The sequence below is a fragment of the Phoxinus phoxinus genome (assembly GCF_949152265.1).
Source record: "Phoxinus phoxinus genome assembly, chromosome: 3".
NCBI classification, from domain to species: domain Eukaryota; kingdom Metazoa; phylum Chordata; class Actinopteri; order Cypriniformes; family Leuciscidae; genus Phoxinus; species Phoxinus phoxinus.
The window spans coordinates 37,969,559-37,982,901 of record NC_136878.1 but is presented as its reverse complement, the minus strand read 5'-3'; the positions used below and the strand labels follow the sequence as shown (position 1 = coordinate 37,982,901).

At 36.6% G+C, this 13,343-nt stretch overlaps 1 protein-coding gene across 1 annotated transcript; it reads right to left on the bottom strand.

Moving 5' to 3' along the window:
• Window positions 1–3,205: 3,205 nt before the first annotated feature.
• Window positions 3,206–6,764, bottom strand: fzd9a (frizzled class receptor 9a). Its single transcript, XM_079606986.1, has one exon. It carries the CDS (start codon window positions 6,191–6,193, stop codon window positions 4,448–4,450), a length of 1,746 nt encoding a protein of 581 aa, XP_079463112.1. The 5' UTR covers window positions 6,194–6,764; the 3' UTR covers window positions 3,206–4,447.
• Window positions 6,765–13,343: the final 6,579 nt, after the last annotated feature.

Here is a 13,343-nt window from a genome sequence, read left to right as displayed (position 1 = left end):
TTTTTCATGCTTCAGAGATGTACATTTATTTTGATGAGTTGAATAACATACATAGCAGTAAAGTAAAGTACTAGATTTTAATTTGAACTGTAGCGTGTTATTCAATATGCATTAGTTAATACATTTTAAATGTACTAAATTGCAAATTCATCACTACAAATGTGTAATAACAAATATATTTAAATACATAACTTAAAGGTTTCAGTTCATTGATGTATATTTTAGTTGCTTGTCGGTACATTCTGCAGTACACTTTCACAAATAATAGATACAATTATGAAATTACTTAGGAAAGATGTACTTTAGTCCTACTTTAGTAAAAGCACTCTTACAGTAAGCTCAACTAAATGTATTTAATATAAATGTAAACTATAATTCATTTAATTTAATTGCAAATAACACACAATAATGTTTCCAAAAATATTACATTTAAATCACACTTGAGTATATTCATTTTAAAGTGTTTTATTTCTATAATAATGTTCTCTTTGAGAAGTATGCTGAAGTATTTATTTTTCACAAGGAATAGGCAGCCCTGCAAATATGAAAACCCTGGCGAATTTAATGGTTTCAAGTCCAATGTCAACTGTTTATCAAAAACAAATATTAAAACGAGTGTGTATGTGTGTGTTTAACAAGTGAAAGCCAGATGCGTTGGGCAGGTGGGACGTGGCTGTGTGGATAACGGCTCTAGCTAAGACTCAAGCATTTTGGTGAAAAGTCCTTTTGGTGACAACAGCTTCTCAGTGGTCTTTTACCATAGCCTCATTTCCACATCAAATGATGAGGAACGGGATACTACCCATGGGGTACAGAGTAATGAGCACCACTCCTTTATTCTTGCTCTCGATTCCTCTGGCTTCTTTAAGAGGAGGGAAAGTCCCTGATGCTTTAATGATCCTCCCTTTACCAGACACATGGTTTCTCCTCCAAACTAATAGACTATTACAAATGCTATTCTATCTTGTCCATTCTAAAGCTCACTTACAAGCCCATTAACATTCACTTGATAATGGACTCAAATGGCAAAAAGGGTTTCTTTTGACTGTGCTTTGCCTAAAATAGAACTAAAAACCTTAAACATCAAGGTGTACAATGGTGCCTTTATGTCCCAGGTTTGATGGGCAAAATAATGAACCCTGTTGCTGTATAAACGGAAAGCTTTTTTTCTGCACAAATGTGGCGGTGTTGTACAACTGCTTCACCTGAGCATTCATGTATACAGAGTTGATCTTGGTAGAATCTACATTACAAATCTGGCCTTTGTGTGTATCTGAGCAGCGGTTCCATGGTGGCGTGACTGGGAATTGAGAACATTAACTGTAATATTGGTTCATTTACGGTGATCCCACACTATTTAATTTAACTTACACCCTAAAGCTCAAAACATTGGGAAACAGTGAGGTCTAATCATGATTATCAGTGAAAATGGCAAATAGTCATTCTAAAAAGGCAGGAGAAGACTGACATAAGACTGAAGACATTTCTTAAAGTCTCCCCTGTGGTGAAAATTAAGCTTTTAATGTTGTTTACATGTCCTGTATATGTGGTGTTTTTAATATGCTTTAAGAAAAAACATGTACAAATTCACAAGTCAACACCATCGCTGCAGTGAACCAAAGACAGTCTCAAAAACGCGGTTTGAAACATCAACGTGTGATAGTCAACAAGTGGATCTCTGAGCTGGTGTGAGTGAGTGGAGGCGGGGCTAATTTGCATATTAATTGCACCGCGTATACTTAATGAGGCAAGGGTTTAGAGTTACATTCAAGCTATTTTAAGCATGAAGACAATTTTTTAATAATTGATGTCAACAAAACAATGAATGTCACAAATGTTAAAGAAATTAGGTTAAAGGAAGTTTAATTCTGCATAAATTCATAGCAGCATCATACATTCTCAGTGTCTTATCATAGTTTGTTTATTGACTGCAGTCAAGTAAAATGTGTATGATTTTGTAAGGTGATTTGATAATATAAATGGATCCAGTTGTAACTTATTCACCAAATCCCACTTGGCGCTGGACAGGTGTGTTAAAAGAAAAGTGGTGAAAATTGACTCCAGTCCTGATTTTTCAACATTTTATATTCTTAATCAGTTACATTTAACTGACTGCAGTATGGGGTTTAGAGTTACATTCAGACTATTTTTTTATAATTTTTATAATTATTTAAATAATTTTGGCGACCAAAGAGGAGTTTTAAGGGATACAATTATATACAGGGGGACTTTTGATTTTTGATCAAATAAATGTAGCCGTGCTGAGCATATGAAACTTCTTTGAAAAATATCTTACAGACCCCAAGCTTTTGAAAACTTGAAAACTAAAACATGTTTATGGATAATGTATAGGTCTGGACACTTTTTCCAAGTCATATCAATGGCAAAAAGTGTCCCAGTCACCTTGAATTCACCCCTAGTGAAAAAAAATAACAATGAAATACTGGATATTACTAACAGCTTGCTTAATTCAAATAATTAAATTAAATTCACATTGAACAATAATTTAAAATCCATTAATAATTTAATTCTGACACCCATTTGTACTTATTTTATACTGTAGACCTGGAATTGTGTACTACAAATATAACAAATTGCTTGTGATGCTCCTCGTTTGTCAAGTCATGTGTCCTCCTCACATTGTATAAAAGCGTCTGCTAAATTAATAAATGTAAAAAATAGCCCTTGACTGCCAAAGAATGCTTAATATTCTCCACAATCTTGTACAATGTTGACAAATCCATAGTCAAGAATTATGTTTATCTTTATTTTAAACAGCAGCTTTGACCATACATGTTACTAAATGAGTAAAGTATTGGTAGTATTTAATAAGAGTTAAACATTCATCTTCCAGTATATTAACATTTCATTAAATGTGTCCTAGTCTGCTGTCTGATGCAATGTGGTGTGTTCTTGACTTAGAACAATAATGTTTACATATGCTACTGCACTGTAAACTTGGAAACTAAAAACAGCCATGCGTTAATTGAACTTTATACAGACTGCTACATGTGGGTAATGCACTGTGAAGTTTAGGCTATGAGCTCCAAGACAAACATGCCTTTTTTTATGACCAAATGTTCAGCAGTTTAAGCTCCAAAGCCTGAGACCTGCCAAAACATTGGACAATATCTGCACAGGCACAGGAATAGTGCATAGAACTCAATTAAAACGATGGATACATTTTTTTTTATATATATATATATATAATAATGATAAAACAGTTCATTTAATAAGTGTATTTTATAAAATACAAAGTTTTATATCAAAATACTATTTAAAATATCAGCTGTTGCATTTTAAATTTTTACTGTTTGGGTTAGAAATAAAAGCAATTCCTAAAAATTCTCGATTTTTTTATCCCACACTCATAGGCTGCAGCTCATAATTTAAGGTAAATCATAAATGAACATCAGAAACACCTATCATGTCCACAAATATGAGATATGAAAACACTGTAAAAAGGTTAAACTGATGCGAGTTATGAACAGAACTATATCTCCTCTTTATCAGCCTATACAATCTCTTGACAAACAGAATTCTGATTGCAGAAACAAAACAATGAATGTCACAAATGTTAAAGAAATTAGGTTAAAGGAAGTTTAATTCTGCATAAAATTCATAGCAGCATCATACATTCTCAGTGTCTTATCATAGTTCGTTTATTGACTGCAGTCAAGCAGGCTTGGTAAAATGTGTATGATTTTGTAAGGTGATTTGATAATATAAATGGATCCAGTTGTATTCACCAAATCCCCACTTGGCGCTAGACAGGTGTGTTAAAAGAAAAGTGGTGAAAATTGCGAACTCCAGTCCTGATTTTTCAACATTTTATATTCTTAATCAGTTACATTTAACTTACTGCAGTATAGGAAATTATTCCTACCAATCCAATAGTAATATAGACTTATTTAGTTATATGGTTTTCACTATTTCTTTCCATTTAAAATCCATTTTAATCAAAAGTGCTAAAGAACATCATAATTCAGAGAGAAAGAAAGTTTAACATAGGCCTACACATACAACATTTTACATGTAACCCTAAAAAGTAATATATATCCTTATTTATGACAAAACTGCGATGATTAAAAAAAAATAGAGAAAAGACATCATAATAAAAGTTTTATTGCTCCTCTTTTAAAGAAAAATATACTGCCAAATTATTTAAAACTCTTCCTTATATACAGTATAGCAAAGTACAAAACTATACAGCCAGCAATACTTAAATAGCCACAATAAATAAAGCGTTCTGCCATGCAACAAACCTTTACTTTACTCTTTACGGAAGTGACCTCTACTTTGTGTCTGCTATTTCAAGGAAAGGCTTATAAATGCCACCTTTTACAGGACTTGTGACATTTACCATGATCTGTAGTCCAACCTGAGCATCTCATCACGATACAAGCCTTGTAAAGTCTGCATGGCTCCAAAGCAGAGGCCTTCAGTCTCAAACGTGTGTGAGACTGTCTGCGTACACGTCTGTTTTGTTCATGTGAAGTGTCACAGCCGGTGCTTTATAATGGCAGTGGGAGCTGCTGCAGCTGACACTGGAGCAAGGCTTGCGGCTCGTCCTCACGGCCAACCTCCTGTTGCACAACCCCTGCCAGGTCTGAAGTGTCTTTGAGCTCCATACCCAAACCCCACTGGTGATGCCTACCACTAATGACATGAAAATTTTCAGCATGAACACAGCCACTGTAGGAACCGACGAGTCCAAAGAGCAATCCTCGCTCCTTTGTCCAGGAAAGGACACACACTTGTTTTCCAGAGCTTTGAACTTCCAGTAGTCCATATTGAGTCTTTCATAGAAATAGCATATGATGACAATAGTAGCAGGCACGGTGTAGAGAATGGAAAAGACTCCGATCTTAACCATAAGCTTTTCCAGTTTTTCTGTGTTTGTGCCGCCGGTTTTCATGATTTTGCGGATGTGGAAGAGGGCTACAAACCCCGTAAGGATGAAGGAGGTCCCAACAATGAGATAACAGGAAAGAGGGATCAACACAAAGCCAGTGAGAGCATTGCTATCCATGCTTCCCACGTAACACAATCCCGTCAACTCGTCCCCAGCCACCTTCCTCATGGTGAGGATGACTATGGTCTTCACTGCAGGAATACCCCAGGCGGCCATATGGAAGTAGCTACTGTGCGCCTCAATAGCCTCGTGGCCCCATTTTCGTCCCGCCGCGAGAAACCAGGTGAGGGTGAGGATGACCCACCAGATGGAGCTGGCCATGCCAAAGTAGTAGAGGATGAGGAAGACTATGGTGCAGCCAGTGCTCTCCAAACCCTCCCGGATAATGTAGAGCTCTCCGTTTTCCCGATCGCAGGCGATATTCTCAGCCCCAGCCACCGAGCGGATAATGAAGGCCACAGAGTAGACATTGTAACACATAGAGAGGAAGATGATGGGCCGCTCAGGATACTGGAAGCGTTGGGGGTCGAGGAGAAAGGTTAGAACTGTGAATGCTGTAGAAACAAAGCAAAGTGTTGACCACACGACCATCCAAATGAACGCAAAGTCCTTATCTTGCCTTGACCAGTAGACATCCACCGTAGGAGTGCAACGAGGCGCACATGACTTGCTTTTGTCCACGTACTGAAACTTTTCCGGGTTATCACAGGGCCGTGAGCCACTTGAGATACGTCCACTCCCAGCTGGAGGTGTCCTGGACTTTGGAGGTACCGGCAGCATTCCCTCGCCTTTTTTAGTCTCAGGTTGAGTATCATTTTCGGGAGCTTCAATGCACAATGCTTTTGGATCGTTGTTAGTCGGTAGCTTTGAGCAATCCAATGAGTCCGGCCAGCCGAATCTGAATTGTTCCATTATAGGTGAACACCTCTGTCTTGCCTGTTCACACATAGGACGGCATGCCGGGATAGTGGTGGAAACTTGATCAGCGCACATTGGCACATAAAGAGAGCACAGGAAAAATTGCAGGTGGACATCACATCCGTACTCCACCAAAGGAGCAAATTCATTTAGTTTAATACGAGCCTCCTCTTGGCTTTCATAATTCATGAAGTTGGGCATCCGTGTCATGTTGTAGCCGATTCCCTGGCACATGGGAATGGTGATGGGTTCACATTTTTTCGGGCGACCACGCTCCAAATCATATGCTCCGATCTCCAGTGAAGATCCAGTATTCAAGAACTGAAAAAGTAGAATAACAATCTTCATGCAATGGGCCATTTTGATAACCTCAAGAAAGTCTTAAAAGGATTAGTACATCCAATGCCATGCAGATTATATTTGTCTTGTTTTGCTTGTAACAGAAATGAGTAACATTTGTTGTATTTTGAAGAGGAAAAAGTCGATTCATGGTCCACCATAAAGTAATTGACATTGAATGTTCATTCATTTTGAAGAAAAAATTTGTTATTTTTGGATATCTTCATTGTCATGCCTCATGTGATACTGAATTAAAACAAATCCTTTGTGATTCCGTTTTAAATATATCCAAAACGACTGAAGTTTCAGGAAGTATTTGGAAATACCGTCAGTCCGCGTGATTAATCGGAAAAATCAATACTGGATGTCAAAACGAGCATCTCGTATACCGGTACAGTATTTACAACTTTAAAGCACTTGACAACACGCTCTTTCAAAAGATTTTCGCTCAATTCTCCGTTCCCGTTCACATCCACGAGAATAAACTTTCAGTAAGCAGCAGGACGGGTTGAAAGTGTCCATCTGTGAAAACGTCCAATGTTATGCGGCTCCACGCTTAAAAACACTGCGTTTCTCATTCACTCCTCGCTGTGCTCTTAAAAACGGACTCTTGGTCGGACAAGCTCCTCCTAACACTCCTCCTCCTCCACGATACTATAAAAATACAGTCTTTCAAGTCACAGAGGATCACAACCTGCTTGTACAGAACAGGACTGCGTTTGTTTAATGACAGTGTTGAAATAAATGAAAAGTCCTCGGTTCTGTTAGAAAAAATGTTACAGCAATACTAGTTGTAGACATATCTGCCAGTCAAAAGTTTTCGGGATCGGTAAGAATTTTTATTTTTTTTAAGTCTCTTCTGCTCACCAAGGCTGCATTTATTTGCAATAATAAAAAAGAAGTAATATTTTGAAATAGTATTGTTATTTAAAACGGCTGTTTTCTATGTGAATATAGTAAAGTGTAATTTATTGCTGTCAACAAAGCTGAATTTTCAGCATCATAGCCTACTCCAGTCTTCAGTGTCACATGATTCTTCAGAAATAATTCTAATGTGATGATTTGATGCCTAATAAACAGTTCTCATTATTATCAATGTTGAAAATAGTTATTTAAATTTTTATTTCAGGATTCGTTGATTAATAGAAAGTTCGAAAGAAAAGCATTTACCTAAGACAGAAAGCTTTTGTGTAGAGTTGAGAAAGATTTTGATATATTAAACACTACTGTTTAAAAGTTTGGGGTCAGTAAGAATTGAAAAAAAAGGGGAGAAATACATACTTTTTATTAATCAAGGACTAATTAAATTGATCAAAAGTTACAGTAAATACATTTATAAAGTTACAAAAGATTCTATTTCAAATAAATGCTGTTCTTTTTCATTTTCTATTCGTCAAAGAATCCTGAATTTTTTTTTAAAAAACTGTTTTCAACATTGATAATAATGCATGTTTTTAGAGCATCAAATCCGCATATTAGAATGATTTCTGAAGGATCATGTGACACTGAAGACTGGAGTAATGATATAGGAATCAATTACATTTTAAAATATATTAAAATAGAAGACACTTATTTTAAAAACATTAAAAAATCTTACCGATCCAAAACTTTTGACTGGTAGTGTATATATAACATAGATATCATATAATAGCAGTGGACTTTTTTTTTTTTGCAATTGTCATGTATGACTATATAAATTAGCCATGAGGTCAGAAACAAGTAAAAAAAAAAAAAAACGCTTGTCATATTATCATTATCATATTAGGCAACAATATAAAAGACTTTCACCATTTCAAGTCACAGCATCTAAAAATACACTATACTAATACATTTTAACCTAAAATTTTGATTTTGAAAAAAAGTTCAATGTATAAATGCATTCATACACATACAAGTTTAAAACAAGGCTACAGCAATCCAATATTATTCCTATATGTTTTCATTAAGCATTATTTTGCAAGGTGTTCATTAAAAGCTGTATATTTGATTCTTATCTCAACAAAGTATAACTTATTTTAGTATTTACACCAAGTTCTCACGCAGTGAAAAATACATCGCAGAGCAGAGAGGAGACTGACTTTTCGGTTACTTTTGATATTAAACAAAGTCTCACCTTTCAAATTTGGTCATTTTTTAAAAGAAATTTAAACAATAAATACCGTTTTGTGGCTCTTTAATGTGTCTGACAAATCGCTGAGCATCAGTTAAAGCTGCTCGTGAACCGATCATCTAATTTATAGCATCAAATAAACATGAATGAACATAAGAAGGAATGTTGTTTTAACCGCGGAAAGGTGTCAGTACACTCCGTTTTCAAGTTCAAGTCCTCCCATGTTAATCTACTAACTCTCCTGACTGCTTTGTCGGACAAAATGGCGGATGGCGAAGTATGATTGGTCAGATCTGTCAATCAAGCTCCCTGCGAATCCACTGGTTCATCCTCCGGTCTATGTGAGGCCCAGGAGGCTCTCGCTTCACCATTAGTGTCTGCTCATGCATTTTCAGTCTGGGGCGTAGGGTAAGGAAAGCACCACCTGCGATACATGGCCCATCTCTTCTCCATTCTCATGCTAAACAGAAGAGAAGAGGAGTGCCTCTAGAGTCTGTGGGCATTTGTTATCCCTAATCTCAGCTCTTAGCCCGGCACTCAGGATGCAGACGCACTGGACATGTTCCTGCAATACAGAGTATCGGTTCCCTGGTTTTCTCGTACTCTGACGGGTCAATTTCCCGCTCGTATAAATGAAATGGGATTCCTTTTGGCGGTAGATTTTGTTTTGGCTGAGAGCTGTTTAAGCGCTGCTTTCCATGTCCATGACCACAAGTCTGCCATGAAAGAGCCTATTCTTCATGCTCATTGAATGGAGCAAAAAATAAAAGCAGCGCAATCACATCTACAAGGGCAATCAGTCAGTTACAAATGTAAAGCTGCGAATAGCTTTCGTGTGAACCACAAACATGCTACTTAGTTGATTTTATAAAAGCATCTTAGAAGCCTAATTAGGATTAATATACCAAAATGTCACAGCCACAAGGAAAGGGAGACCAAACTTTATGGGGACCTTTATTGAAAATCATATATCAGTAGAGTAAAATTTAGGTGAAAATTGGTTGAAATCCAAGCTTTACATATCTTTATTGGAAAGGGTTTCAATGTCTTTCATGCTTGTTCAATGAACCACGACCAATTATTGCACATGCACTTGTGGAACAGTCCTTCTTACACTAACAGTTTTTAACAGTTACAATAATTTAGGACACTAAAGAAACCTTTCTACTGACTCTGAAAAAAAAAAGATGCCCAGGGTCACTGCTCATCTGCGTGAACATGACCTAGTCCTGTGGCAGACTGGGTGAAGACTGTAGATGTGGTCAGAATAATAAACTGCAATGTCTGTAATGTAAGACACTTTAGGCAGTGCTGCAGGGAGACAAGAAGGACAGCTGATCGTCCTCACAGTGCCAAACCATGTGTAAGCATGTGTCCCCACAGACGTGTTCGAGATCTTGCGCATGCCTCGGTGGAAGAGTAACATCTCACAGCAAGAACCAGCAAATCTGCTGCAGTCCACGAAGATGTGATGCACTGAGCTTAAAGCAGCTGCTGGCCACTGAACCATTCCCTTTGTTCACGGACTCAAATTCCATTTGTGTTTGTCAAATATCTGTGAAACTTATTCACTTTATGTTTCAGTTGTTGAATCTTTTCATGTTCAATGAGTAAAAATAAATAACGTTTTACTTGCAGCTTGAATGTGTGTACACATCTTAATCATAATAAAAAAAAAAATGGCATAAAAAGTTTAAATTTTCTGAGATTTTAAAATACTTTCTGACTCAATCACTAAGATTAGCAAGGGTCCATACGGTGTGATTTAAGAACTCTTTCAATACAATAAAAAGTATTTAAGAATACATTAAACCGTTTGATTTGTTTTGTTATTTTTGTAAAAGATTATACCAAATTTCCAAATATTGAATAAATGAATTTCATTCTTTTAAGGAGTCATTTTTCTACATTATGATATCATGGCAGTTGTATTGCTTTGACATTTGTATGCCCCTTATTAAAAAAAAACATTAATATAATTGAAAAGAGAAAAACAATAGACCTATAATTGAAGAGGTCTATTCAAGTCACGAAATGCATTAATAGTATTTTTATTAGCAGAATAATTTGTAAAATATGTTTGGATAAATCAAATACAGAAAAAACAATAAGCAAATTGCCACTAACTCATATATAGTTATAATTTTTAAAAAAAATTGGAATTTCAAAATCCACAAAGTATGAGGGGTTACACACTTGGTGTAAAAGATGCTCAAGTAAAGAAATGACAAAACTTTAAAACAAAGTAATTAAAACAATCTTTGTTATCAGTATCCGTTAACAGTAAATATTCAGATATTTAGGATCAGAGAATCAGAGAGCAAGGCCACTATTATAACATCCAATAATTCTTAAGTAGAACCATTCTTTATCCTGAATAAATCTGAATCAGAATGACCCAGATGTCAGTGATCTAATTCTGTTTGTGTATGAGTTCAGTATGATTATGAATATTCCTAGTCTAACCATCATCCTGACGCAGGAAAGCCCTTATGTCTTCACACGACTCTTGTTTGAGCTCAGTCTTTTTGGCAGACAGCAGGACTAGCCAGTCCTGTCCAAAATATGAGAACAAAACACGATGCCAAGGAAAGTGAATACTTAAGAAAAAATGGATGAATCTGTTGCAGCATTAAAGTCTCAACTGGGAGTGCCATAAAAATGACATTTACAAAAACAGTTCTTAAATAGAATATTCACATACACACTCGCTGTTGAATGATGGAAAACAACGCTATGGCCCAGCAGTCAATGGAGCACATAGGGTTATGAAAGGCAGTGCAGGTCAGGTTCTGTGCATTTCATTTTGTTATAATTTAGATTTTAGGTGTATATATCCTCCTCATGGGACACTTTATAGGCTTACAGTGGGCCCCATAACATATTTGGACAAATAAGCCATGCTTAAAAATGTTTGAATGTCATTACTATAGACATCTCAAAGCACAAACGAAAAAGAAATGTAGTTGTACCTTGTATCAAGAGGCATTAGTTAAATGGCAGGTATGGTAAGGTTTTTGATGAGTATATTTGACTGGTAGATTAAAATAAATTGGACAGTCTAACTCCTGCCTCGTGCCAGCCTCCCTCCGCTTGGGTTTCCAGCATGTCACGGACACCTAACAAGTCCTATTAATACGGTGTGAATGGCAACAGGAATCAGGTGTCATCTCACTGGCTTGAGTTCAGAAGACTGTGGTGGGGTATATGCAGACAGACCGTGACATACTGCCTGATACGTGCCAAGTTCCTTGACTGTGTTGGCGGGAAGAACTTGTTATTCACTAGTCAGGGTCGATGGGCAGCAAGCAGGAGCAATATTTCATACTTCCCTGTAACCTTCATAGTTGGAATGTGAAATAAAAAATAACTGCAACTAAAAATACTGCATTCAGAATAGGCCTATTCTTAATATTAAACCTTTTTCGGCTGGACTAGAAGATGTGAATCTTATGCCCAAAAAATAAATAGACTTTAAATAACTCATTTATGTTCACATTTTTATTTGAAAAAGTAAATAATTCACTTAATAATTCAGCTATACACCTCATTATAGCTTATCTCTTCACTGACCCCAAACCAATTAAATCCATCTTTACACAGTAGAGGTGACAAACACAGAATCTGCATATGAAGTATAGAAATATAAAACGATTTGAACAAATATGAAACTGAAACCAACAGTGAGGTGGCGAAAAGTCATTGGCTGCGTCCAAAATTGCATAGGCCTACTCTTTTGAGAAGATACTTACTTTGGATTACTTCACAACTGCTAAAAAAGTACATTCTCTATAGTATGACTAGAGTGTGTGTATTATGATTGTAATCTAGACGTACCACATTCTTGTCAGTATTATCCAACCTACCAGCATCAGTGGTGTCACTTCACTGCCAATCACAAATTCCGTGGCCTCATGGGACAGTAGGCCTACTCTTTGCCTATATAGGGAAGTATGCGATATCAGATGCAGCCATTGTCTTAATGAATGAGTGATTGAATAATTAATTTAAGTGATTTGTTCAAGATGGCTGATTCATTCAGGGGGCAAGCAAGTGAATGTCTTTATAAATGGGTCATTGAATCATTCATTCAACAGATTAATTCAGTAATGAAACACCACAATGTGTTGCTCAGTGAAAATAGAAGAAGAAAAACAATATTGTGGCTAAAATGTCATTTCATATTAACTTGTTAACTGTATAAATTCAATATCACACAGATATATTGCTAGCTACTGTATACATACTCTAAGTCAGGGGTGTCAAACTCAGATCCTGGAGTGCTATACCCCCCTGCAGAGTGTGTCCTTCAAGCTCATTTGAAAACTACAGGGGTGCTCCTAATTTCTTATTTGTGCATCCTCGTTTCCTTTTCTCGCTTTATTTCCTTGTGTCTGAGCTCCACCCTCTTAGGGTTTAAGGGAAGGATACATCTGTGAATCCTCACTCATGACTCCTCGGGAAGCTTCCTCACTCCTCGTTCCTTGCAGTGTAATTAGAGAATAGAGATGGCCTTCAAGATGTGTTCAATCGGTTTTCGGGTCATGGGCTGGAAGACGGAGGAGCAAGGAAACAAGGAAGCATCAATTTGATTATTGAGAAGCACCCCCGGTATGTGCTGAAGCAGGGTTGGAACTAAAGTAGTTTGACACCCCTACTATTAAAAAAAAAAGCAATACTCAAAAAGGGGATTTTGCCATCATATTGTGAATTTTAGATGCATATTTATCCATTTTGGTGGCATTTGTAATAACCCCCCTTCATTTCCAAACCCTGTCCTTAACATGGGGCAAATTGTGTCACTGAACCACTTTTTTTGAGAAGTCATATTTCTATAAACCTATGATAGTGATATAGTTCTTTTGAATTTCATTCTGACATCCTGAAATATAATCAGGCCTATGTTTTATGTTTTCCCTTGCAAGGACAACTTGAGTGAAAAATGCCCCATCTTACCCCACTCTCCCTCTATATAATCTAATCTAATAATCTAAGACACATCTGAAGCTGGATATTATGTGTCAAAGATTTGGAATGAATGTGTGAAAATCAAAAATTTCA

Coding starts and splice junctions, on each gene's coding strand:
- fzd9a (XM_079606986.1), bottom strand. CDS start 6,193: ATGGCCCATTGCATGAAGATTGTTATTCTACTTTTTCAGTTCTTGAAT.